The 26,488-nt window shown below is 46.5% G+C and overlaps 1 protein-coding gene across 5 annotated transcripts in view; it reads right to left on the minus strand.

The window, feature by feature from the left end:
- NDRG3 (NDRG family member 3) overlaps window positions 1-26,488 on the minus strand; it is a 74,371-nt gene that overhangs the window by 1,965 nt on the left and 45,918 nt on the right. The window contains exons 4-16 of one of the 5 annotated variants that reach the window (XR_009488780.1): window positions 10,389-10,494; window positions 9,590-9,710; window positions 9,009-9,071; window positions 8,624-8,684; window positions 6,979-7,065; window positions 6,384-6,440; window positions 5,099-5,202; window positions 4,649-4,714; window positions 4,137-4,188; window positions 2,758-2,805; window positions 2,068-2,141; window positions 1,926-1,977; window positions 76-114 (exon numbers count right to left, since the gene is read on the minus strand). Coding sequence is in view for 4 of the 5 variants with exons in the window: in XM_059862973.1 (XP_059718956.1) it covers window positions 76-114; window positions 1,926-2,103; window positions 2,758-2,805; window positions 4,137-4,188; window positions 4,649-4,714; window positions 5,099-5,202; window positions 6,384-6,440; window positions 6,979-7,065; window positions 8,624-8,684; window positions 9,009-9,071; window positions 9,590-9,710; window positions 10,389-10,494 (982 nt within the window). In the remaining variant the exon portion in view is untranslated. Of the gene's footprint in view, window positions 1-75; window positions 115-1,925; window positions 2,142-2,757; window positions 2,806-4,136; window positions 4,189-4,648; window positions 4,715-5,098; window positions 5,203-6,383; window positions 6,441-6,978; window positions 7,066-8,623; window positions 8,685-9,008; window positions 9,072-9,589; window positions 9,711-10,388; window positions 10,495-26,488 lie in introns of all 5 variants that reach the window. The other 4 variants (XM_059862974.1, XM_059862973.1, XM_059862975.1 and 1 more) reach the window with 4 other exon arrangements.

A 26,488-nucleotide genomic window follows, 5' to 3' on the forward strand; every position in this document is an offset into this window, starting at 1 on the left:
CAGAGCAAAGCACCTGGAGAACAATTCTACTCAGCACACAGACCAGGGCCAAGGTGGATGCATGGTTGGAGGTACCTGACTCAGTGCTTAGGTGGCTGAGCTGCACATAAGGGACTGGAAACAACATGAGACAAGGAAAGGGATGAATACAGGAAAGAACCCATTAGTTGCGGTGTGTGACTAGTGGCTGCACTACTCCTGGGAACCCCAGCTACCTTTCCTTCCATTCCCAGCTCATACAATGCACTGAAAGGTCCCAGGATTTGTAAGAACAGCTGCTAATAAGCATCTCAGGGAGATGTCAAGCTCACCTAAAAACACATCAGGGCCAGGTCTCTTCAGTGCCTTTAGCTGAAAATCACACTGTATCTGGTCACATTAACTCCCCACCTGGTGGCAAGCACACCCCACATCTGCTCAACAGAAATATGGTTTCCCCAGGGTATACTCTGTGACTCCAGATATGGGACAGAAATTCACGTCTTTAGGATGACAGCATCAGACTCCTGCTGCAAGTCTCCTTCAAGGCTGGTACCTTCCACCTGCAGTGTCAGCAGAAGTACATCCAGCTGCTTCAGCCCATGTACAGAAGGCACAGGAACAGCTGTTGGAGAACTGGTTTCTGTTATTTCTAGCAGTGCCCTGCTGTGTTTTGCTTCTACCTTGTTCTCCTCAATAGAACTGACCACATTTCACAGTGTCCCACAGTCTTGCCCATGAAAGCTGGGAAAACTATTCTGGGACCAGCTACTAATTCTGGAAGGAGAAAATTGGCTTGTCCTTCTCCAGTGCTGCATGTCCTATTGACAAGAGAGCTGACCCCTAAAGTGCTGCTGAAGTGCTGCTCCCTCTTGCTCTGAAAACAGCACTTGCTGACTTTACTAACACAAGAGACATGAACATTTAAACACTCTCAGTGAGGCTGAGGGACCCTCTTCACACAGCATCTTCCTCTGCAGGATCAGGTTCCTTTGGCCAACACTGGAGAACATGACTGTCCTACATGTGTGCGTTACCTGCAGAGCCCTCAGGAAAAGGACAGGTTCTGCTAAGCCCTGACCATGATCTGGCAAAGCTGTGAGGAGACCACTGCAAGTGTCTCCTTTTATGGTGGGCATGCTAAGTGGTCAGCCAGTCACACAAACCAACCCCTTCCCTAACTCCAGCTTTTGAAGGCTCATCATTCACAAAACGGAACTCCTGACCCCCGCAGGCAAGAAAGAGCTGCTGTAATACACTAAGAAACCCCTTTCCTGATGTTCATGAGTAGTAAAGACCTTCTTGGAGATAAAGAAGTAAAGAAGCCCTTCTCCTCCAATTCCTCAGGAACACCAAGGGCAGGGAGCTGAGCAGCTGCTAGTCTGACACACTCAGGTGACAATATCTTCTGCCTCCAAGCATGGTGAGGAAGCTACGGGGCAGGACATTCACAGGTGCAAAGCACAGCTCTCTCTGGGCCTCAGAAGTCACCCAGGAACCTGTTCTGCCATTAGAGGGATTTGTTGTGGAGTATTGCTTAACCCTGGTGAGTCTGAGAGAAACAGGAACATCTGAGGAGAAACAGGGAAGCTATTATACCCGGACTAGTCATGGGGCTGCACTGCTACCTCCTTCCCCTTTGGAGAAGGTATGCACAGATTTGCTGTTCTTGGGAACACATTTTTCTGAATTGGCACTAAGACAGACTTAAAAGATTTTACCAACACCAGCAACTAGAAAGGAGTCACCAACACGTCAGGGAACAACACTGGCTTGCTAAGGCATGTCAGCACACTAGCTGATTTTCCAGCATGGATGGATCTCCTGGCAACCATACTAGCTCAGGGGTAGGAACACAGATGCCAGTGGGTTGGGACGGACCAGAAAGCTTGAGTTCCCTTCACGACAACCCTGCTCCAAACCACAAAATTGTGTTTGCTACTTACTGTAGCCCATTCCCTGCACAAAGTACTTGAAGGCTTCAGTCAGCTTGCCAGGCTGTGGAAACAGAGAGGGTGGCTTTAGTGCAAGCAGAACAAAGGGCTCTTTTGCCCTCAGATGCCATGGGAGAGCCAAGGTGTGTCTCACCTGAACCACCTGGGGCAAGCCCCCGCAGTCGGCCATCTGCAGCAGGAAACAAAAGGCAGGTTGAGCTGTCCTTCCTGCCCAGGAGAGCAACCCAAACCAAGTCAGCACCACCCACCCACCAGCGCTGAGAGCACCACACTGAAGTTTCTACCATCTCACCTCTACAACCTCTACAAGAGCAAGGCCAAGGTGATACAGCTTCAGGGACCTGCTGCTGAGGGAACTCTGCACCTTGAAGGCCATGTCACCAAGTGATCTCAGACCACACTCCAGAAGCCCAGCACCTTCCCAGGCACCTCTCCCCCAGCCACTCTGCCCAAGTCTGTCACTTTGCACTCCCATAGAGCCGCTGTCGGGCACATTGCGGGGCCACAGGTGAGGGTGGAAAGGACCAGTACCAAGCTGGGGAAAAGGATGTTGTTGCTGCAGAGAGCAGGGTGGAGGCAGAGCATCTCTGCTAACTCTCACAGGTCTTCCCTGCCAGTTGAAGGTGGCCATAAAGCAGGGATTGGGAGACTCCCTGACAAACTCTTCCCTCTCAAGCCCTGGCTCTATGGAGGAGAGAGCACAGCCCTGAATGACTGTCCAAAAACTTCTCAAAGCCAAATGTATGGAAAGCAAAAACCTAAGTGGAGCTGAGCAAAAATAGTGTCTTCATGCTGGCCAGAATGATTCTGGAGTGGCACTTGCCTTCAGAAGGGTAGTTTTGGTTGGGTCAAGACGGGAATTGCATTCAACCTAGAAAAAAGAAGAGAGGGACATGGTGTCACACAGAAACTCAAAGACTCAGACGTAAAATGTGGAGTAGCTGCACCAGAAGCAGTGGCTGTCTTCAGCAATGGTAGCTTCTCTGGAGCCAGGAAGGACCGAGCAAGAAAGCAGAGATCATGTAAGAAGTGAACAATGAATAAAAGATCCAGGAGGAATGGCATGTGTTCCATCTAAGGGATCTTGTGATGACAGGTCATGACTTCAACTGAAATCATCCCCTAGTTTTGGGATGCACTATAAAACCCTGGAGCACCTTCTGTGCTCTGACAGCAAGGCTGGGAGGGAAGGGAGACTTCTGTGCAATGCAGCATAAAGGAGGTCACTCAGTCCCCTGGCCAGACAAGAGGCCACAACCACCTCTTCTCTTTAAGACTGCTGCAAAAAAAGAATAGGCAGGGACTCTATAGGAAAAGCAACTTCAGCAGGGGAGGTTATTCTGGGCAGTGAACGTGGGCAGCCAGACAGGCACATTTATATGCAGGAGACCCTATCCTGTACTGTACTGTAGCCAGTAAGCAATGGGAATCTTCAAGGATAGTACCCTAGAAAAGTCAAAACTTGCAGACTTAATTTCAGACTTCCAGATCAAACAGACCAAAGCAACAGGCCTTGGCCAGAAAATGTTCTCCATGCATGGCTCCTAGGTTCAAGTTCCTGCTTCAGGAGACTCCAATATTCTTCCACAATTTTAGACAGCTGCTTTTGTTCACATCCTCCTGGTCCCCCCACAATCCGTGGCTGACAGGGAGGAGCAACATCCACCACAACCACACTACCTTGTGCCAAGCCCTGCTTATAGCTGTGCTGGGAGGGAAGTGGGTTATGGGTGTCTGCAAAGGACAGAGCTCCTAAGTGCTGCCTTCCTGGTGATGCACTACTCTAGAGAGCTCTACCTGAATCTCCACCATAAGAACTGGAGTCACACTCAGTTATTTTTTCAATCCCCAGGTAGCCCCAGAGTAACAGCAAAACAACAGCAATTCAAGACTTGAACCAAACTGCAGGCAGCAGCCTGGAAGAGCTCAGGGAAGGATGCACGATCCCAAACAGGGTCCTTTGCATCACCTGTTGAGCTAGGTGCTCATTCAGATTCTGCCATCCTCACTTTGGAGTTGCCCTGAGAGCCATTCAGGGCCCCTGAGCCTTGGCTCTCCCATGAGCAGCTGGAGGACTGAAAAAGAGCTTAGGACAAAGAGCCACTGTCTGTAACTAATTCTGAGCAAGGTGAAAGCACTGTAGGGTTGCTAGGTGACTTGGGGGGCTAATGTCACAAGAGGAAAGAGTTCATGGATACATACCACTGCTTCCACAGCAGGTGAGTTGTCACCAACAACGAGCAAGGCAGGGCACCTGGCCAAAAGCCAAAACAGAGGTGTTACTCCAAGTGCAACAAAGGGGTTTCTGAGAAGATTGACCTCTGTGAATCAACACCATCATGAAAGGTTAACAAAAAAAGGCTCAGCAAAATCCCTGCCTGCCATCACCTTGGCATTTTGTTGTACCTAATCATTCTCCAGGGCTTGCAGATGCACCCAGACTGTCCTCTCCATGCACACCAGCTGGCATTGCTGTTGCACACATGTGCCTCTGACCCTGCCTTCTGGAGAAATTCAATGTGTTCTTAATGAAAGGACTTCCAGACACCTCTGCCCCATTGCAGCTGACAGTCCTGTACCACAGCCTGGGACTGTCTTGGACAGTCTTCCCAGTGCTTGAGCTCGGTGCAGTTCTTGCTGAGAAGCAACAACATCTTTTCTGCTGAAGAGACTGCAGAATCAGCAACTGAGATAGGCTGATTCAGAAAACTTACTTGAGTGTTTTAGCAGTCATTTCATTGACACCAACAACTGGTCTCTCAATTTCTAGATCTTTACGACTGAAAGACAAAACAGAACAATTCTTCATTAAATCTGCAGAGGAAACTGATTATCACAGGGGCACACAAAATCCAACCATGAGTGCTGGCTCCAGCACCCAGGCAACTCCGTGCATCATGCCCGGATCAGGAGCCCCAGCAGTCATCCCCAGAAAAAAGGATTCATCCTCTCATGGCATTGCTGTGTGCCCAGAGATGAGCTACTGAGGTGTGACAGGGCCTGTGGGCAGACACAAGGGCTAGGTTTGCCTCGGGGTAACAGCTGAAAACTAGGCTTAGGACAAAGGTTCCCCTCAAAACCCAACAGGATAATACAAATGGCAGCAAATCTACTGAGCAGGGAAACTATGGGAGCTGTCTGTCAGGCAAAAAGGTATCCGATACCTGTTGTACGAGGTGAGGAACAGCTGAAGGTTATCTTGGTTAATGTCCTGCGCAATATGAAGCCTGTATGTTTGGATCAAATCTAGATTTGCCTGCAGTTCCTCCTGTACAAAAGCAGAAGAATTGAAGAACAGGAAACACTTTACACAAGAAAAGAAACAACAGTCATAAAAATGCCAAAGCATTAAAGCGCGTCCATACACGTCATTCCCTGTGAACAGTGACTCAGAGGGCAGCAACTCCACACTGCATAAGAATCCCAGAGACATGAATTGTTCATGTGATGTGCTGGTACATGCCATGCTTTGGTAATGTGACTACACTACAACGGACAGTGCACAAGCTGCTGCCAGAATACAAGTATCCTGAGATGGGATAAGTTAACTCCCGAGACTCAGTAATGCTTACACAGATACAAACCACTCTGCGTTTGGCTTAACTTACGCTTAATGCTTAAGAAGCAATGTACGTAATAATACTAATAAATGTAATAAAGTAAAAAAATACTAAAGTTGTAAGACTGTGACCAGGGGAAAGTTCAATTCCAGCACCCAGTTCTAAGAAGAAACTACATTCTGAGAGAGCCAGAGACAACAGGGACTGTGAGGAAGCACTCCATACAGTGAAAGGGCTTGACAGTGGGAAGAGAGCAGGATGTACACAGGAGGAAGTGGTGCTGGAGAAGGAAGCATTCCTTCAGTGCTGATGTGTTGTTGCAAGAAGACTCCAGGTCAGGGACTGATCTGCTGTGTGGCATATACAGTGTGCACAAGGCACTATCCCTGTCATTGGCCAGTAAGCTTGCCGGCTGAGACAGCTAATCCCAAACAGAAGGCATTGCTGTATTCAAAGTTTTCAGGAAGGGCTGGTTTGCCTCTGCTGAAACTGAAGGGTAAGATGAAGAGCAGAATGCAGCGGCTCAGCATCTGGACAGATACAAGATCCCACTGCCAAGCTCTCAGCTGGCCTGTGCTCTACCCACAGTCCAAAGGTTTCCATGCTGGCTGCAGAGAACTTGCTGCCACTTGTTTCTGTGGACAGTGTCCCAGGCACCACAAAGGAGTTTTATGACCAGTGCATGGGCTGGAAACAGTGAGGGCAAGAGTGAGGATGTGTGTGCCCCCCAGCAGGCCAACCCCAATGTGATCTTGACACACAGAGAAAATGGTACTATCTGTGGCAACCCTTATCTGATGGACCAGAACTATTTGGGAGCAGACACATACAGAAGTTATAGCTCCGTGCACAGTTGCACAGGCAACATTAGCATCTGCTGGGTACTTACATGGCCAAAATGATGTGCCAAGACAATATCCACTATGTTGGTTGTCCAGCCTGAAAACTGAAGAGTGACCATGAATGAGGAGGAGAGTAACAGGAAAATGCAGTTTCATCACACATAGGGAAAACAGCTACTCAGAGTATAGGAAACAATGAAGAAACTATTCCTATTATATAAGAAGCAAATGCCTGAAGCTTGGGATGAACATGCAAAGCTTCAAAGAAACTGTATATACTCAACCCAGCTCTCCAAAAAACTTGAAACCTCAAATAACTTCAAGGGACCAGAATAAGAGAATAATTAAGAGATCCAATCAATATCAATCAAATGAAGCCTGCAAGCAGAGGAATCAGAGGAAAGCTGAGTGATCCAAGCAGTTTATCTGCATTTCTCATTCACATGGTCACACCCACACATGCTCCTACGGCAGAGGCCATACTATACCCAGACTTAGAATGCAGCAGGGACAAGAAATGAAATTGTACAGTTTTCACCAGAAATGGAAAAAAAATCCTGTATTTTGTCCTTTTTTTTTTTACTCTACACACTGTTCATTAGGTGATGTGGAGAGCACATATGTGGGAAAGCAAAATCTCACCTTGGATGCTGCCCAGTCAATCCACCCCTTTGCACATGGATCAACATTAATAAGAACAAGTCCCTCCACCAGGTCAGGGTGGCTGAGCTGTGGGGAGAGAGCAGAGGCACACTCAGAAGCATTATTCAGTCTACACAGTGGTCAACAGCTGGTGCAGCAGCTGGAAATCTTCTTGCAAAAGGTGCAAGACAAACAAGGGAGCTCCTCTGTGCTGGGCCACCAGTGGCTCCCAGCAAGACCAGACTCAACTCAGTTATGGCACTGAGGTGCTCCACAGCACCTATAGACCCAGCAGTGCCTTCTGGTGACCTGTGTGCCTGGCACAGCTGCAGGTCCTGCTCAGGCCCTGTGTGTTACAGGGATCAGCAACCTTCTTTGCTCCAATTCAGCAACTCTGTGAAGAACCTTGACAAGCTACTGTGCCTGGAGAGCACCTCATTCTCCTCAAGGAAGAGTTCTCCCAGTGGAAATGGGGCAAACGGCAGGGGAGTTAGTGCTGAGGCCCCCAAGCCCCTGCAGTATGGAAAGCTTGGAGCTGCAGGGGCACCCTCTTCCCAGGCAGCACCCCTGCTGCCCCCCCCCCCCCCCCCCCCCGCAGAAACGCCTTCCCCCCTGCTCCATCCAGCAACCCAAAACCCTCCAGTGTACCTCGGGCTGTACCTGGGCAGCACACATATGAAGCACTTATGAGAACTGCTTGCAAATACAAGCTCAGAAATCAGAGGCAACCAGCCTCTGCTGAGTTCTGGGCTTGCTCCAAAGCAGCTCTCCTGCTCTGCTGCACTGATGTGAAGGAGAAGGAAACATCTCTGTCCTCAGCAGCAAAATGCCCGCAGCCCAGGGAGTGTGTCAAGGGCACACTTGTGGCACTTCGTTGAGGACTAAGGCTGATTTACACAAACTCCTTTTTAGCAAGGCTGAAAACTATCCAAGATACAGAAGGCAAGGAACAGTGAAACACCAATGCCTCACAATGCCCCAGCTCAATCCAGACTGTAAGGAATAGGAAACAGAGAACTTTGGGTAAGGAGGGGCAGCTGCCCAGCACAGTGGCTTGAAGAATTGATAGTGGCCTAAACAACTAGCAACTCTCTGTATGCAACAACCTGAAGTAAATTTTACTGAAAATGTCAGATTTTCTGGGATTTTTTAACACTAACTCTGAAAGACTCTGGCACACTCCTTATAAATTCCTTGAATTTGATTTCACATGAACACTACACTAGAGAGAAATGTATAAGCAGATACTGAAATAGAAGCAGCTCTCTTGTGTAAGGGTGGAGCAAAATCTGCTTCCTTCCAGTGACAAAGCACATTCCACATCAACACTAGTTTAGAGTACATCACCACATCAATTTTTTGGTGCCACAAACAGTGGACACAGCATACAGTAGTGCAGCTGATCTCTGTGAAGATTCAAGACTGACTATTCCTAGCACTCTGACTCAAAGGCATCACATTGCAATGCTTCCATGCCTGGCACAGCTTCAGAGTAGCCCTGACTGCTCGAACATAACCACCTGGATGGAGGTAGCTCTCCCGTGGCTCCCTGCAGCCCTGCTGTAATTACTGAATGTTACTTTGCCCGTGCCCCACAAGGATGACCACAGCCCACATGAGTCACAGGCAGTGAAGAGATACTTACTGCACACCTGCTGAGGACATACGCACCAGCGCCTAGGCCAATCCCAATGAAGCTTTTCAGGCTGAAATACAGGCATTTTACAGTCAGCACAACTAACTTAGCTCAGCTGAAGCATCCCTAGAGGCAAAGGCCTTCCCCTCTGCATCCAGCTGTGCACTTATGGTTTGTTTTCAAAACAATGCAGCAATGATGCAGCAGCCATAAATTGCTTCATGTAGCAGATGGTGTCCCCAGGATAAAACTAGACAGGGTCCCACTGGTTAACAGATACTTGTGCCTCTTGGGACACCACAGTGAGCATATCAGTCATGGCAAGCAGAGACAGAAGTAGGTGCTGGAATAGAGGTATCCAGCTGGCTCACCCCATTTCCTTTCAGAGACTTACTTTAGGTGTGTCAGAACAGCAGGTAACATTTCAGCCAGTTCATCCATACTGGGATACTGGTACCTGAAAAGCAAGGGAGCACTTCCAAATAGAGCCTGACAAAGGTTACCTTCCAGTTCCCCTCAAGGTAGGAGGGACAAAGAACATATGGCAGACATGCACAGGTTATTAATGTGCAACAATACTGAATGTTTCAGCTGACTGTGTGGATCCCATCCCTCAGAGCAAGACTAATACAGAGCTGTAGTCCTTTGGGCAGTCAGACTTCTGTGGCCCATCTTGCCACAGAAGTCTGACTGCCCAAACAGAAGATGGACAGATGAAATGCCAGCTCGACTGCAGTGTGCTGGGTTCATGTTCAAGTCAGAAAGACGGTACCAGACTCAGCCCTAGTGAGGGCTTTACCCATGTCTTAGTAATTGGAGAGTTCCCTGAAGGATCCTTGGGAAGTTTCCTCATCTTGCCATTTCCTCTGCTGCTGGCACCTGCTTACCACTACACTCAGCCTGGCAGTCCCAGATGGCTTAAACCAGGTGCTACCTCAGTCCAGACCGAACGACTGGTCACTGAAGAGCTCTTACCCAGATGGGAATGGGGGGGCTCCTTCCTGTTGGCCTGGTGCATCCACATGGCACACAGCAAAATGATGGGTGATCTCTTGCATGTCTTCAAAGTTAAAGAATGCATTAAAACAGGACTTGTCTGAAACAACAACAAGAAGAAATTAGACACTTCTTTAAGTTTAATTGCAAGCCACCTTCCGAACACCATGGCACACACCTGCAGGAGCTCAAGCCCCCACTGAGACCATAGGGCAGTGGGTGCTGGATGGTGTATGTGCTGTGCCTCAAAACTGCAATGCAGCAGTGAGTCTCAGCAATGGAATTACGGTGACTGTAGGGCAGGCAGACAAACAACAGTCAGCCTGCAATGCCCTGGAAAGCAGGGCCTCACAGCACCTGGGTACTTAAAAGCACTCACAGAGAAGTACCTGTGTGAATGTAACAGTACATTTTGGGTGGGAAGACATCAAAAGAGCAACTGCTCCCACCAGAACATTACACTACTGCTGCAGCCATGTAGAAGGGACTTGTTCACCGGCCCAGCACCCACAGAATGGATGCCCTATCACACAGTGCAGCAAGTCAGCTAGAGCACTACAGTGTGTTCGGTGCACCTATTTCCATCTTTCCACCTTGGCCCTACCTTTCAAGGGCTGTTGGAATGGACAGGGGCACACCATGTGCTCTCTCTCCTGCAGACCTTTATCTTTTCACCTTGGAATGACCTCATCTAGCTCCAGGCCAGCTACTCCCCATGCTCAAAAGCAAATACCACGAATAATCACTTTTTCAGGGTCCTGGCAATGCAAGGGCTTACGGTTGAGGCCAATGTCATGGTATGTGAGGATGACAGGTCTGTTCCCCTTGGGTGTGCCCCGCATGGTCACATGAACCACTCCGAAAGCTGTCTCAATGTCATGTTCCTGCAGAGAGAGAAAAAGGAGCCCCAATGTTACATGTGCTAGCTTCACTAACTGCTGCCTTCCCTAACTGAGGGCCAGCAGCAAGGGCCTCATTCCCACTTTAACAGTGCTCTCCTACCCACAGTACAGCTCTTGAAATCACAGAATGGTTTGGGTTGGAAGGGACCTTAAACACCATCTCATTCCACCTCCTGGCCATATGCAGAGATACTTTCCACTGTATCAGGTTGCTCCAAGACCCATCCAACCTGGCCAGTTCACAACCCTGTCAAACCTCTGTATCCAATCTCAGTGTCCAAGAACTGCCCAAAGCAGCTTGCTTTTGTACAGATATGCAAATGGTCTGGGGCTGCATCTTCTCATGATCAAGATCTCTGGGATAACTATGGACTTTGGAAAAGCTGTGGAGAAGTCAGGAAAGCTGGCTACACAATATCACCAGTAGATCCCTTCTCTCATCTACATACATCAGTGGAGAGACATGCTCTTACAGTAACTATGAAAAGCACTAATTAAATAATATCAAGAAAATTCTTGATATTAAGAAAATATCTGCTTAGGTTTCCTGGTTCAGGGCAAATTTGGGAGAGAACCTCCAAAGGGCCCCCCTAGGAAATCGGATTCTACCACCCCTCCCCCAACCGGTCCAGGAGAAAATATTTCTTTGGAGAAAAGTGGAAAAAAACTGTTTATTAAACAAGAAAACTTAATATTAAACAATAAAACCCCTTGCTGCTCCAAAGGAGATGACAAACCCAGAAAGTCCCCTCCCCAGATTCCAGTTCAGCTCACTCAGTCCCTTATCAGTCTCTCCGGCGCTGGAAATGCCGTGGCCCAGGCCTGGCCCGGCCCACCGATGTGAGCTGCTGGTGCTCTTATGGTTGTTCAGTCCAGAGCAGGTGTGAACAGGTCCAGAAAAAGGGGAAAAAGGGGAAAAAAAACCACCGTCCAGGGAACTTCTTTGCCTCAGCTAGCTAAACTAACTAAAAAGCAAGGAAAAAAAGAGAGCCCTGTCCCGCCGTCTGTTCATCCGCAGAACCACGCAGTCCAGAAGCAGGAATGTGTAGGAGTGAGTTCAGTGTCTGAAAACAAACTGTGCGCCTCCTCTCCCCCCCTCAATCTTTGAAGCAAGTCTTAAAGGTGCAAAACTTACTATTCAGCATAAACGGAATGAGATGATTGGGGATAAAAGCATCATATAGTCAACCTAGGACATTAGGAAAAAGCCACATGGTTCAGCTTGAGGATGGGATATTACAACCTCAGAAATATGTTTTACTAGTTTACATAAAGTATATGAAATATATTTTTTTAAACTGTAATTTTGAACAACCTGAAAGTCATTAAATCAAATACAGTACTGGTGAGTGCACCTGCCTTGCAGCACATCAGAAATCCACCTCACCCACTTTCTGGACACTCTTGAGAGCTGGTTGTGGGGCAGACTGATTTAGTTCTTGCAGTGCAAGACCTTCCTTCACCTAGCTGTGCTTCTTTTCAAGGACTCCAAAGCCTCTCTTTTCCCTTGCTACAGGAGTGTGGCAACAGGAGGACGCTGGCCCAGCCAAATCACATGAGGTGGCCTGAAACCTTCTCGAGGCTTGTGCTTGAAGGATAACAAGACACCCCCATCTGTCCTTGTCCTCAGAATGGGGCTGGGTTTTGCCTGCATGCAGCTGTTGTGCTGTGCTCGTGCAGAAGCTGGAGTACTTATCTACAACGCATCAGAGACACATCTGCAGAAGACATTACTTTATCTGAGGCTCACCTGGCTCCCTTTTCCTTAGGAGGAGATTGGGGGTAGGGAAAGGACTCATCTGTGTGTGCAAAGCGAGCATTGTGTCCACATGGCAGGAATTCCTGTCCTCACAGCAAGGCTGCACAAAGCAGCCCAGGGTGCAGTCCCTGCTTCCTCAGCCTCCAGCAAAGCTCCAGGCTCTGCCCCTTGCCCATGCCTCAGCTCTCAGGGGTGCTCTGCTGATCTGGACAAAGCTCTGTCCTGTACTTCTGAAGGATGTGCTGTGCAGCCACAGCACTGGACTCCAGTTTAGTGCTCTCCAAGCCTGCAGGTATTAACGAGTCCTTTAAATAAAGTGGCCACTTTTGCAGAAGGCAACTGGGAGTGCAGGAGGCTGGAAGGGCAACACACAGTGAACTCAATGGAGAGTGCAGCAAGTGCCAAGTGGCCGGAGCCTGCCACCCTGACCTGCACTTCCCTACGCCCCTGAGGGCTGGACTAATGACTACCACTAAGAGCAGGTCTCTCTGCCAGCTCTGGCACTTGCTAGGCTCTTCCATAAGCAGCTATCCAGTTACCTCTTTTTTTTTAAAATTAATCTTGCTTTGCTAGACTACTGCCAGGTCAGTGATTTAAAAGCTCACAGAGTGGTCTGACAAATGCTGATTCTGGTTCAGAGCCCAAGGGGTGTGCATGGGGTGGCAGAAGGAATAGCCTTGCCCTGAGCACAAGATCAATTAAACTGATTCACAGCTCATGAAGGGGGGACACCTGCAGGGGATGAGGGAGGGTCTATAGGTAGCAGCAAAAGGTCAACTATCAAAGAGAAGCACAAACACTAGACTGAGAAAATAATTAGAAAAGCACAAAAAGCAACAAAAGAGCTGATGATATTGAAATATGTCTGCAACACACTTTTCTGTAATTACATTTGAACTTACTGCTAAGATCACACATACCTTTACTAGGTAAGCTACAGGACAAGCTACTAGAAATAGAAACCTCCACTTCAGAGCCTCTATCCAAGCATCTGACTGTGTTCCACACTGCAGCACCCTGCATTTCTGTTTCCCAAAGCTGAGCTTGGATCTCAGCTCTCAAGTGGTGAAGGAAAAGTTTCCTTGAGCTAACAATCAATTTTTAGACTCCTGCTTACTTTGACTTTGCAGACTGTGTAAACTGCCATTTGGGGGAAAGGGGACTACCCTGCTACTCTTTCAGTCCCATTAGTGACTCAATTCAGAGAATGTACACTTGTTAGAGGTTAGGATTTTTTTTTCCCTTTCTCTCAGGGAATTTTCTCCCATATGTAGCCTAAAATATGATAATAACCAGTAATTAAGAGAGACATAAGAAGTGACCAAGGTGGGGGGGAAGGGGTGCAGATAGCTGCAGCCACTTAGCTGGGGGCTACGGAATTTTCTCTTACATTTTATTTGTCACCCTGGATATGCCCACCTCTGCTGTTCCAGCTGCTTCCGAGGTTCCTGCTGCAGTCCATTTCAGCAGCCGGAGGCACAGCAGGACCAGCCGTCCCTGAGGGGTCCAAAGGAAGCCCCTTCTCCATCCCTTCCGCCAGCCCGCCCACCACTGCCGTGTGCAGAGAGGCGGCCGAGCTCGCGCCACAGCGCCCCCTGCAGCCCCGGGGGAATCATCGCCCCGCCCTGCCCGGCCGGGAGCCAGCAGCGCCCCTGCTGGCCGTGCCCGGAACTGCACCGCAGGGGAAGGTGCCTGCGGCCGGGACAAGGCGGCCCTGGGGCTCTGCGTCTGCTCGTCCTTGCTGTCGGGCTTGGGGTTTGTTTGCCGTGGTATACACACACACGCCAGTAAGGAACTGCTATTCCTTTCCCCCTGGCTTTGCCTGAAAGCCCTGTCACTTCAAAGTTACAATAATTCAGAGGGAAAGGGGTCATATTCTCCATTCCAAGGGAGGTTTCCAGCTTCCTTGGCAGATACCCGTCCTTCAAACCAGGACTGATCATAGCAGCAACATAAGGAATTCCATCTTTAACAAATCTCAGCAAGCAGCACCTGAAAAATATAAGATGCTAAATCTGCAAACTTCTCACTCTGCCCTGTACAGCACCAGTGCCTCAGAGTGGGAATTCTTAAGGCTGCTTCTTATTTCTCCTGTTAGTTCCCTGGCAAGGTGGAAATTCTCTTTCTGGAAGGCAGCTATTCTCTCTGCTCTGAATAAAGCATCTTACTTTTTACAGCCTTTTTCCAAGGCTTTCTCCTTTCTACAAAGGGAGCAGCAGACAGTACAACTAGATAAGGGTTTCTACCTTTACTTTTTTAACTGCACATTTGCTATCATGCTGATCTCTTTTTCAAGATAATCTGTAGAAATAAGACTGAGTTTTACCCCCAGTTTCCCAACCAGTGATTCAATGTCAGTTTTTCCAGTGAACTTTATTTTCTCTGAAACTTTCTCTGGAGTTTTAGGGTTTTTATCTCAATCTCTCATTGCAAGAGACAAAATCATTTTCAGATGCCACATAATTAGCTACACGTGACTCCCCATCACCTGTTTGTCTCCACAACAGCTCTCCTATGTATCAAAGCCACAGGACAGCATGAGATGGAAGTTTAAACCAAGCTTAGGTATTATGGTTTAGATGACAACAACAGTTTCTACATTTATACAATTGCTACCTTGAACTGCCTTCCAAAAGTTATTATTTAGTTACATTATTACTGGCTTATTACTTGCTGAAATGTGGAGCAGAATAACCCATTTACAGTGGGTACCAGAGCACTCAGTGAGAGAACAGGAACTTTGCAGGCTGCACCCTCTGCCCGTGACAAACACACTTTCTTAATGTCCTTCTTGTGGACAACCTTCACAGCTGCCTACTGAGATGTCCTGCCTGTGTCATACTGCATTGATGCTTCCGTAACTGCTGCCCAGTTCCAAAACACAATTTTGGCATGTTTCCTCCTGATACTTGCCCTCCGCTTGTGTAGAAGTGTTGTGTTGGAAAGTAACAGACACTTCCAGACTCTGGCACACTTGGTTTTTTCTGCTCTCTGCTCAGGCCAGCTTCGACACACTATATCACTGTAGTTTGAAAAGAGATTCAAGGTTTGTTACTTTGCAGGTGTCTAACATCTGAATGCTTATCTGGTCTACTGCAGGAAAGCAGTGATGCGAGAAGGCAAGTGGAAAACATGTGGACAGGAGACAGCCAGACTTTTGCAAACTTGCAGTCTTTAAAATAAGGGAGATGAAGGCAAAAGAAGCTCATGATGCACAGGTTGTGTTTTGAAGAGCTGGATAAAATTCAATTTTCACTTAGGGACTGAAAACTTTATTAGCAGTCTTTCTTCTGAAAAAAGATATTTTTATCTTTTGCCTTTATTTATGGTAGGTAGAAATAAACAGCAGCTGCAGCCCACCTACTGCAAACAGGAGGTGGGTAGCAGAGGCAGTGTGGCTCCCAGAGCCAGCTCTCAGCAGCCACGGGCACTGCCCGTGCCACACTTGCTGCTGAGACGCAGCGCTGAGGCTGGGCAGGCAGCTGCCATCAATCCACCCAGAGCACCTGGGATTCACAGCTTCAAACACCAGCAGTGCCTGGAGGTTGGGAATGAGAGGAGCAATGATGGAGGAAGAACAGAAAGCATGGAGACCAGCTGCAGCTGTAGCCTGCTGGGATGACTTCAGAGCGAAAAGGATAAAGTGATACAAGTTCTCAAACACTTGCATCTTGTAACTTTCCTAGCTTCCAGCCATCTGTAAGTCCAATAAGACTTCCTTAACTGGTGGTGTGGTCTTCAACTTTCTGAGGATGGGGCTGCAACTGAAAAACACTTGTGCCTTTGGTATCCTCTCCCCCTGTGACCAGAGCAGCTGAACCTTATTAATGTGTGGGGTAAAGAACCACATAATTCCCCATCTCGTATCTGCTGATTTTGCATGAGATCTCCTGGCCTTTGGTTTGGAAGCTGGGGAGCAAATGACTCCATTTCCATATTCCCCAGAAGCGATACCCTAACAGCTTGTGACCCTCACGTGACTCCTTTCTGGGCTGATGTGCTTGTGACTACGCAGCCAACACTGCTACAGCAGCTGACCCTGACCATACTGCCGGTCCTCCAAAACTGCACCAGGGAGCTCCGACCTTGCTGAGCCACGGGGCCTGGCAAGATGCCAAACGCATGCAGGCACACGTTGTGGATGCATGAAGAAGCACAATGGAGTTGCTTTGTTCTCTGTTCCTCATGAACGAGGATTGATTTGCTTTGCTGAAAGCCACAAGCCCTGTGCTGACATTGTCACTCATCCCCTGCAATGTTAAGGTCTTACGCCTCTGGGTTATCATCTGCCCTGAGCCTATGCTTTCCTTTTCCACTCTAGGAAGGTTTGACTCAATGTGCAGCACCCTTTGTTTACCCAAAGGCAGATAAGTTTTGTCACTGCACCTTCCATCACTTTTTTTCATACCTCTAAAGGGTATATTTAAGCAGCACAGGTCCCTGTACAGGCCTCTAGAGTGCTTCTCAAGTGATCTTGACTGTGAAGACAAATGCTGGGTTTTTTTAGCATGTATTTCATCCATCAGTGGACTTCTCTTCTGACTGCATGGTCTCCTAAGTTTCTTAAGAGATATGTCTTAAGACTCTTTTTGGTCCTGTCTCTTGGAAATCCAAGTAGGCTGCTTTGATTGAATTATCTTTATTTATATCGCTACTGATTCATATGAAGAATTCTAACAGCTCTGCAGAGCAGGACTTCTTCCATTTAAAAACTTACATTACCCCTTCCCAATATTTATCAGTGTCACTGATCCACTGTACTCTGCTAATTTTATCAGTCTGTCTGGTATAGTTGGTCAGTCAATTTCCAGAATTCCCCTGAATTCTGATTTGTCTTATAAAATGTCTGACAGATGAATCATTGGGCACCATGGCAGGTTCAACAGAGGAGCATAACCTCTCACTTAACGCCTCAACTATTTAAACTTATTTAAAACTCCTGGGTTGATACTTCCAGTTCTGGCAACCTGCTACAAATACATAAATATTATTTTTGTAGAGCCTCTGCAGCAGGCACTGTGGGGTAAGGCATGGTCTGCGCTGACTTCCCACAAAGAGCATTCCAGCACAGTGCTCTCTCTGAGTTGCTCTGTGCCAAGCCCACATGCAGAAAAATTATGTTTAGTTTTTCTGCTATGACTAGCTGTAAGCCTCCCTTCCAGGTTCCATTTTGACAGATCTGAAACAGGAAAGTTGGGTTTTTCCCCTTTGCAAATCATCTCTCAAAAACCCCTCTGTTCATATATTTAATCTGCTAGAGTTTATTTATTTTTCTCTAGTTTTTTAAAAAATGCTTCGTTTACAATAACGTCCCCTCCTTCTGTTAGACATGCTGGCTTTCTGGCAGCATTCCTTGTCTCTGCTGCAATGAATGATGGGCATTTGCTCTCTCTCAGTTTGTGTTCAACAATCTTCTCTATTTCTGTGCAGGCTTTGTTCTGAACTTTGAGTGCAAAACTAGTAAAGTTCTCTATGGTTCGCTGATTAGTTTTTTCCTTTTCCCCAGGGATGTTGATCTGGAATACCTTATAGTTCCCATCGCAGAGCAGCTCTTGGAAGGCACAATACATTTCTCTGCCCACAGAATCACGTCAATGATGGCTTCTCATGCTCTGGAGCTCCTTAACCTGCTGCTCCACAGAAGTTTGTGGCTAAAATGCAGTGTTGTTACCATTTAACGGATGCAACTTTGATTGGCTGACTTCATGATGAAGTGCCACTGGAAAGAGCCCTTCTACCCTGCCCCATGGTCAGTGAGGTGACGGTCTTACAGAAATCTGTAGGCGGGAGTGCAGGGTTGTGTCACTGTCCTGTGAGTTTTGCTATAATCTCTATGGTGCCAGCTCCTGAGAATCTCTGCTCTTGATCAAAGAGCCCTGCACTTCAAAAGTGTTTGAACCATAGTGGCTCAGATACTGGAAGGTGATAAAACACAACCCCAAGAGAAGCTTTAAAATATTGGAGATCAAACTCAAACAAGAACTGCTGAAAGGCATTCCTTGTTGGGCATTTGCAGCTCAGACAAGGCCGGGACATTATTCCATTTGCCCTTAACATTTCTGAATGCTTCTCAAACTAAAGAGGAAAACCCTCACCCAACTATGACCACCAAAGCCTAAATCTACTGTGGAAATTATTACGGAAAGAAGGAAAAACATGGTAAAAAGGTTCAAATGTAGGAACCATTTCTGACTGGCCACCCTCTGCCTCTGGCCAGAGAGCAAAACAACAACAGTGCCACTGACAGGTTCCACATGTTAAAGAATCCATTCAGTGCCAGCAGCTTCAGGTGCAGCTGCAGTGGAACTGCAGGTTGAGCTCTGGAGAGGCAGGAGCCTAAGCTCCAGCAGCAAGAGGCCATGAACTGAAGAACCTTTGCAGAAAAGGCGCCAAGGACCTGAGGCCCAGAGAGGGGACCCAGACTCAGAGACACTGCAGCAGCCGGGGACCCTCAGACTTTCCCTGCACTTGAAGGGATATAACCCCAGGGGATCCTTTGTTTGGGGTCCCTCTTTGATTATCTTAGGGATCTGGACATTTGTGACTCTGCTATGGAAAACCTGGGGTAGAAGCAGTAAGAAACCTGCTGTGACTCAGTGTGGGATGTGAGCTGCCAGGGGCTTGGTCCCAGTTCAGGTGGTGCGAGTGACTGCCAGAGTAGCTCTGGGAGGGCTGGACAGGGAAGGTTCCTTAACACCACAAAAAAATTCCCATATTGAGAAAAAACATTCTGAGTGAAGAAGTGAGGCATCCAATGGCAGCTCCAGAGGTGCTCAATGCCTTGAATTCCAGAAACTCACAGGAAGCAGAGGTAGCAGTCCAAATTCCAGCTATGCTCCCACAAACCCAGGTCACAGCGTGATCCAGTACTTAAGTTTTAAAGGTTATTAAAGGCTGAAGAAACCATTTGTTTCACAGTGGGAATGATTAATGACTAGAATTCATGTTACCAATGCTTTTCATGACTAATTTATTAATCTTCTTTTTTGGCATTACCATATGAGTTTTACTCCCGATATGAAGCTCTCAAAGTTCAAAATTAGTTCCTTAAAAAATTGGATTTTATTTGAAGACTGGCAATAAAGAACACATTGTGAAATCCCTTCAAAAATTTTTTCTAACATGAAAACCTGGGAGAACACAGAGCAGCAACGCATCTGTTGCTTGCACTCTGCTCAAGCTTGCTGAATGTCTGTAGTAGCACAGGGCTAGAAACATCCTCAAAAATCTTTCAACTTAAGGACATTCAGTTCCTGGTTCACCTAAGGCAAAGAGAACTGCCTCTGCTGCTTTGCTATAAGGTGGAAGAGATGCAGATTACTCAGGGCAGGCTTTCCCCTTTTCCAACTCTGTGGCTACAGCTATTTACTTTACATCATCTTTGCCAGTCCTGGCAAACGTGAAAAACAACCAAATCATGCTCCTGGGGCAGCCTATCCCAGCTACTGACTACGGAGAGACTAAAGCAGAGACTCCATTGTCTTGCTCTCAGCAAGCGCTGCCCTCAAATTTCTATATGTTACTAAAACAATACCATAAATCATGACTGTAAGACAAGAAAAAAATATTGTAAGACTGTAAACTCTTTCCATTATGGGGTAACTCTTCCCATTATAATACTGCCAACCTTAAGGCAGCTGGCAGCTGAGTGCTTCCCAGCTCCTTCTCAGTGCAAAATTATTTTGGAAATGGTAGAGTTGAAGGAGATGGCTGCATGGGAAGCAAATCAAAATCAGATTTAAAACAACATCTTGAAGTAAATTATTCACTTCCGTACGAGCAGAAATTTATTAACAGAAAACACAATATGATCTATGCAGGCAAGCAATAGTTTCTGGTACTCTGTGTAATTGGATTAAGTGTTAAATAAGAGAAATTCTGTGTGAGAATTGAGAGCAGCAGAAGAATGAGATATTCAATCTGCTTAAACAAACTCAAAAGCATCAGGAGACAGAGCTGCAAGCACCTGTTCCAAAGACAGGTGACGGTGAAGGATGGACCCAGTGCCTCTCTGTGACCCTTGCTAATGCTCAGTGTCAGCCAGCAAGAACTGGCAAGTCACTTCCAAACACAGATCCTGCCAGAGAACAGACACTGGCTTTACAGTCAAAGGAACTCAATAGCACAGCTGACAGGTTGGGTTTGTGCTCCCAAAGCAGAAATCACGAATGCCTACAACCATGCAATGGCTGAGACCAGTAAGCAATTCACAACAACAAGTCTGAGATGTAAAAAGATGCACTTCTCCATCTCCTGCCCTGCCTATGTGTTACAAGAAGCAGTTAAAACCACAACTTTCTTGCACTCCAGTCAAGTATCCAGTGTCACGAGCAAGGCACCCAGCACAGACTGAGGAATACATGGTGCTTCTTACTCCTGCTCTGAGAGCAGATCCCCTCTTCCTCCCCTAAGGCAGGAAACTGGACCTGCCTAGATCTGTAATAGTTCAGGGTGAATTAAACCATGGCAGCTGAGCTCTGCTCTGCGCAGGGCTGGCAGGGGGGCACTCTGCACTGTTGTTTTGAGACAGCAGAGTGTGAGACTGCAGCCTTCCCCATGGGCTGCAAACACAACAGAGAACCTCTGGCTCTCTCCCATCCCCTGGGCGGTGGACTAAAAGTGCCACCACCTGCAGACACACAGCCTTTGTAAACCTGAAGCCTGCACAATGGAGATCTGAATGTGCTAATACACAGGTGAGCCTGAAATAGTTTGTGTGACTGCTAGACCCCAGACCACCTTAACTCCTCAAGGAACCTGGAAGGTAAGCCAAGGGCCATGTTTCTAGCCAAGGACAGTCCCTCTACGAATATGACGTCCCAATCTGCATTCCAGTCCTTGCTCAAGACAGAGAACATCTTAAAATCTCTTGAAGAACAGAATGCAGGGCTGTGTTCTGTGTCTCCAAACTTTCCACATCCCTGGGAACTAGAACTGCATTGAATTAAACCTGGTAGTACAGTTACTCATTAATTGCTGCGAAATACCATTAATGGATGTTGCATAATGGATGAAAATGGCTCAACCTAAAGCACATTTATTTGCTTTGTTCTAAAAACTCACTCAGAAGAACATAAAAAGTACAGGAACTTCAAGTATTACAAATGCATAATCACCCCTTTGGCACACTTTTGTCACAGAATACAGAAAGCAAAACTAATGTTTATGTAAACCCCAGGGAAGGACTGTGCACATACATTTAGAAATAAGAGTCATGTTGCAGTCCAAGTCAAGCTAGTCAAAACTTTCCAGAACTCAACACAGCTGCTTTACAAAAAAAAGTGAGCTTTTAGATAGAAAACCAGATGGGAGGAATCACAGTAAAAGCTTCCCAAGAAACATAAATTATGCAAAAAAAGGAGGCCAAAATAAAATTCTATTTTAGGAATTATCTTTACAGTGTTTTTTTATCTATTATCTTTACAGTGTTTTTTGCCGTGATGTCAGAAGTCAAAACCAGTACTTTAGTGGTGATGCTAGTTTTAATAACATTAGGAGCAGCATTAATCTAGCAGGTATTAAACAGACTTGCTTTCTAGATCAAAACATCTTATGTGTTCTAATTAATTTCACTCTAGAACTTTAATCAAAAGAACTCGTTGTACAAATCAGAGGAACAATGGTCCTCAATATCCCAGACAAAATGTTTCAATAGGGGTGAGAACAGCTCCCATTATTTACACAAAGAAAGCAAACCCTTCTTCAAAAGTGCTAACATTCTATTTGATTTCAGCACAGTAAACAGAATATGCCTTAAAACATCTTGTATTCAATGCCACTGGGTAGCATTCACAAGTTGTCTTAAATGAAAAATGAACACAGTTTCAAAAAATGAGGGCAGTTTCAATTCAACCTCTCCAACATCAGGAAATGCACACACGACACAATATATCAATAACCTCCCAGCAGCACACACGCTTTTTAATAGCAGAGCAAGTAAAAATAAAGCAAAGAGACTAGGCAAGGATAAGCAAACTTTTAAAAATGCACATTCAAAAAGCTTCAAACTACTTTTAAGTTTGAAAAAGAACTTCTTGCAAAAAGAGCTTCTCCAAAACTGAATCAGTACAAACATGGGCTTATTGAAAAGTGACACTTTCAGTAAAAGTAAGTGGTAAAAAATTCCTTATCAAGGTCTGATATTAACTCTGCAAACATTGTGCCATGGTTTACTCTGGGCACAAGCAACTGAGTAACTACATTTTCCATTAATGCCAGCAAGACAGCACATTTTAATACCAGACAATTTTTTTCCTCCAAGGGTTTATGCATGCCTTGTCCTTTCTGTTTCAGATGAACCCTGCATGCCCTGGACTTACTTACTCACACCTCCTCCTCGAGAGCTTTCTGCAAATACTCAGCCAAATCCCAGACCACCTCCACACTCGAAGCCCCCTTCTGCATGGCGTGTGCTGAAAAGCCAAACACTTCTCTGCCTTCCTGTTGGTGGGAAGCAGCAGAGGCAGTTCAAATGATCAAATCAACTCATCAGATCAAATGCCAGCTTATTTCAGACTGAAACATAACACAGGTTTAGTTGGATAGTTTTACAAATATATCAGCCTATTCCTTCATTTCTATTTAAAGCAAATAATCTGGAAAATAAGAGAGAGATGCAGGCTGAGACAGAACATTTACTTCTGAAAGTGGCAGAGGGTCTGCAGATAATAATAAAAGCACAGGCACAGCTCTATTAACAGTGCAGATTAATTAACAGATCACCATACCATCTGTCCATCAGCATTCCAGACCATTTATGTGACCATCCGCCTATGGACATTGGGAAAAGCCAAGCCTAGACTTCATCAGGGTTCATACTGCTGTCAAGTAAAATGTCTCAGATTTAGCTTAATGCTTTTTCATTCTGAGAATAATCTAAATACATATTGATAAAGACTGCTAAACTCCCATGCCAGCTCTCCACTTCATCTCCTCTGCAGTTACCAGATTATGTGGGGTTGTTTAAATGACACCCAGGCAATCTGTTATGTATCAGGGTTAGCTTTTCTTGCTTGCATATGAATAGTTTAAGAAAACCAGGACAGCTGGAAGTCAGCTGTACCAGAAAAACTAAAAGCTTCCTCACACACGCTCATCCCAGAGTAACAAACTTCAGAAGTAGGAAAAAGCAGAAACTTGTGCTGTTGACTTTGCTCAGATCTGATCCTGGAAAGTTACTAAAGTAACACATGTCAAATATACAGAAAACAGAGTAGGGAAACTGTGTGCCTGGCCCTACACACCTCCTAGAGTCAGTGACAGTGCTAATGACATGTTCCTGAGATGGGATTAAATGAAACACTTACCACAGTCATAAGCATGGCCTAATGCAGAGAATATTTTGAAATTCCAGATTTCAGACAGAGAGAGGTCTAAAAGCACCACACAATTAACACTGAGGGTGGCTGTTACTCTGGCTCTATCTGAGGAGAAGCTAGGGCAAGGACATCAGTCAGTCCTGGAAGGAGCTGGAACCCTGAGGTTAGTTCAGTTGGTTAGAGCATGGTGCTAGTAACACCAGAGACGGTGGGTTCAATATGGGCCATTCACTTAAGAGTTGGACTCAGTGATTCTTGTGGGTCCCTTCCAACTCAGCATACTCTGTGAAATTCTAGCATAGACTTACAGCAAATGACCTCATGGCCAAGGGCACAGAATACAGAAAAATAAAACAGGACGTGTTCCAACAGGGAACACGTTGGATCTGCACTGCCAACAGGGTTATCAACAGTGCTGACAGAGGCTCACCTTTCCCTCACCACCCCCTTCCCTCACTGCACTGCCTGCAGCCCAGCAAGCACAGCTCAGGATGTGGTCAGCCTCAGCCAAAGGTACAGCTTTAACTCCATTTAAGATCTTGCATCACTGATGCCATGGTCTCATATTGCAAACACTACACTGTATAAGATAATAAAATCTATCTCACAAATTCTTTAAGTTTTGCCTTAAAACCCACCACGGCCCTTGCAGATGTTGCTGCTATTGGAAGCTGATTGAGAACTTCACTGCACTGTAACTGGAAACCATCTTCCAGGTATCAGCTTTCATCAGTCTGTGGCCAGTTTGTGCCTATTCTTGTCAAACTGAGATCCTCCCCAAGGCTCTTCCTCCCTGTGAAACTCAGGACAAATTAAAACACTGTCCCAGCCTAAGTGGGTAGGGCACAAGAAGATGTTGCTTCCTCTGAAAGCCTTCTTCACTTCAAATTCCCCTGACACTGGTAAAGTCACACAAGTTTCACAGAGGCCTGGATGTGGCAGCCAGATGTGCTTTGCTAAATTAAAAAGCAGCAGTAAAATTTTTCACAGGACACAAGCTCAGTCTCCATGTGTAAGCACAGTTCCTGGTACTAGCAACTGAGACAGAAAACCCAAGGATCCAATACAGCATCCATCCTCTCTGGCAGATTTCAGAGACTTTCAGCCCTTGCAGTACTTTCCAGCTGTGATGTGGGGGAATGTCAAGCCAGGTGTGCCCTGAAACTACACCTTGCAGGGAGAGATGCTGGAGGAAGGTGAGGTTGGGACAATATTTACAGTCACGAGAGACACTGTGTCAATATCTTGCTAAAAAAAAAACAAACAAGGTATTCTACATGAATTATATTGTTTCCCAGAAAGAACATCTTGCCTCCTGCCCAACTGTGTTGCCATGGCCACCAGCTCACTGGTGATCTACAGTAAAGCACAGAAGTGACAAGCCTGTCATTCCTGGCCTAGCACTTGCCAGAATACCACTCTCTGGCTGCAGACCACTCAGCTTTTCCCAAAGCTCAGCCCCAGAGGGGACAACCACAGCTCTGGGACATGCTGAGAGTGCAGGTTGGTGACTGCAGTGCCAGGTTTCTGTGTGGTTTACCCAGCTTCAGATCTGGGGCTCTGTTTAAAGAAAAGTGCAAAGAGGCTTTGCTTGTTGAGGGAAAATGTAGAGCCAAAAGGCAGCAGCTACACACAGGTCTGTGCCAGGGCCTCTTTCACACCTTCCCACTCTGCTCCGGCTCCCTCGAGCCATGCTGCTCACAGCCAGGCAAGGCCTGGGCACACCCAGAGCTTTAGTGGGTCAGTAGAGAACTGGCAGCAGAGGCCAATACACAATATATTCATATTCTTCCCAATCCTGGCACATAGACAACAATAGGAAGTCCCTCTGCTGTTTACACTTACTCAAAGGCATTGTACGTATTTTTACCCATGACATGGGAGCAAACTTTACCTCAAAAGGTAAGAGAAGATATAGATAGATGGAGACATGACAGTACAGGAAAGTGTTTTAAACCAATTATCTAACTTTATTTCAAAGGAAAAATCATTGCTGAACACTATTGCTGCTTTCAGGAGAAGGAAAAAATATGGACTGCCTTCATAGGACTGTATTTACTATGTTCCTGCTGTGCATAGGCTTGCAAATGGTTTTCTGGAACCGCCTACATCAACAGCCTTCTAGTAAATTTATCATGATGTTGCCAGCCCCTAGTGTGCTACAGCAGTGCTGTATGACCTGCCCTGTGCTGAGCAGAGGACAACAGACACAGCAGCTAGAGAGAAACAACAGCCACTAGATGGATACCCACGTGCTCAGTGAGAAGGCAGCAAGATAATCTGGTATGGGAAATGAGCCTGTGCTCCACAAAATGCCCCACAGAATCTCAGTGCTCTTTTCTGCCTATCATAGAGCATGTCCTCTGTCTTAGATGCTGGTGGAGCAATCACTTCCACAAAAGGATTATTCCTATGGCTACCAGGGCTATTTGGCTCGCCTCTGTATCATCAACAAACTCCTGGTAAACAACCATGGCTGTGTCAAAACAGGCCCAGCAAAGGAGTGTGCTGTACCTGGCACAGCTCTCTCACTTCCATCTCCTCTCAAGAAAAGTAGGTAGAGCATGCAAGCTCCTCCTTTCCCATCCAGTGAACCAGATGGGACATGAAGGAACTGCAGTTTTTCGGCACACAGCATTTTTCCAAGGAACTGTAATTCAGGAGACCAGCCATCCTGCAAGGTGTTGTGCAGCCTTGGCAGAGCAGTCAGCACCTCAGAACTCAGAACCTTCATGATGCTTGGCATGTAAGGGTGAAGGGCAATTTCTGTCACTGGATATATTCCAGTTCTTATTGAACAAACCTTAACAGGAGCTAAAATTAAAATCACCTCTCTCAACATTACTGCTGAGCTATGTGGAGTTACCAAATGATCCTTGTTTCCTACACATGATCTTAC

The sequence above is a fragment of the Haemorhous mexicanus genome, chromosome 18 (genome assembly GCF_027477595.1).
Source record: "Haemorhous mexicanus isolate bHaeMex1 chromosome 18, bHaeMex1.pri, whole genome shotgun sequence".
Taxonomy (NCBI): domain Eukaryota; kingdom Metazoa; phylum Chordata; class Aves; order Passeriformes; family Fringillidae; genus Haemorhous; species Haemorhous mexicanus.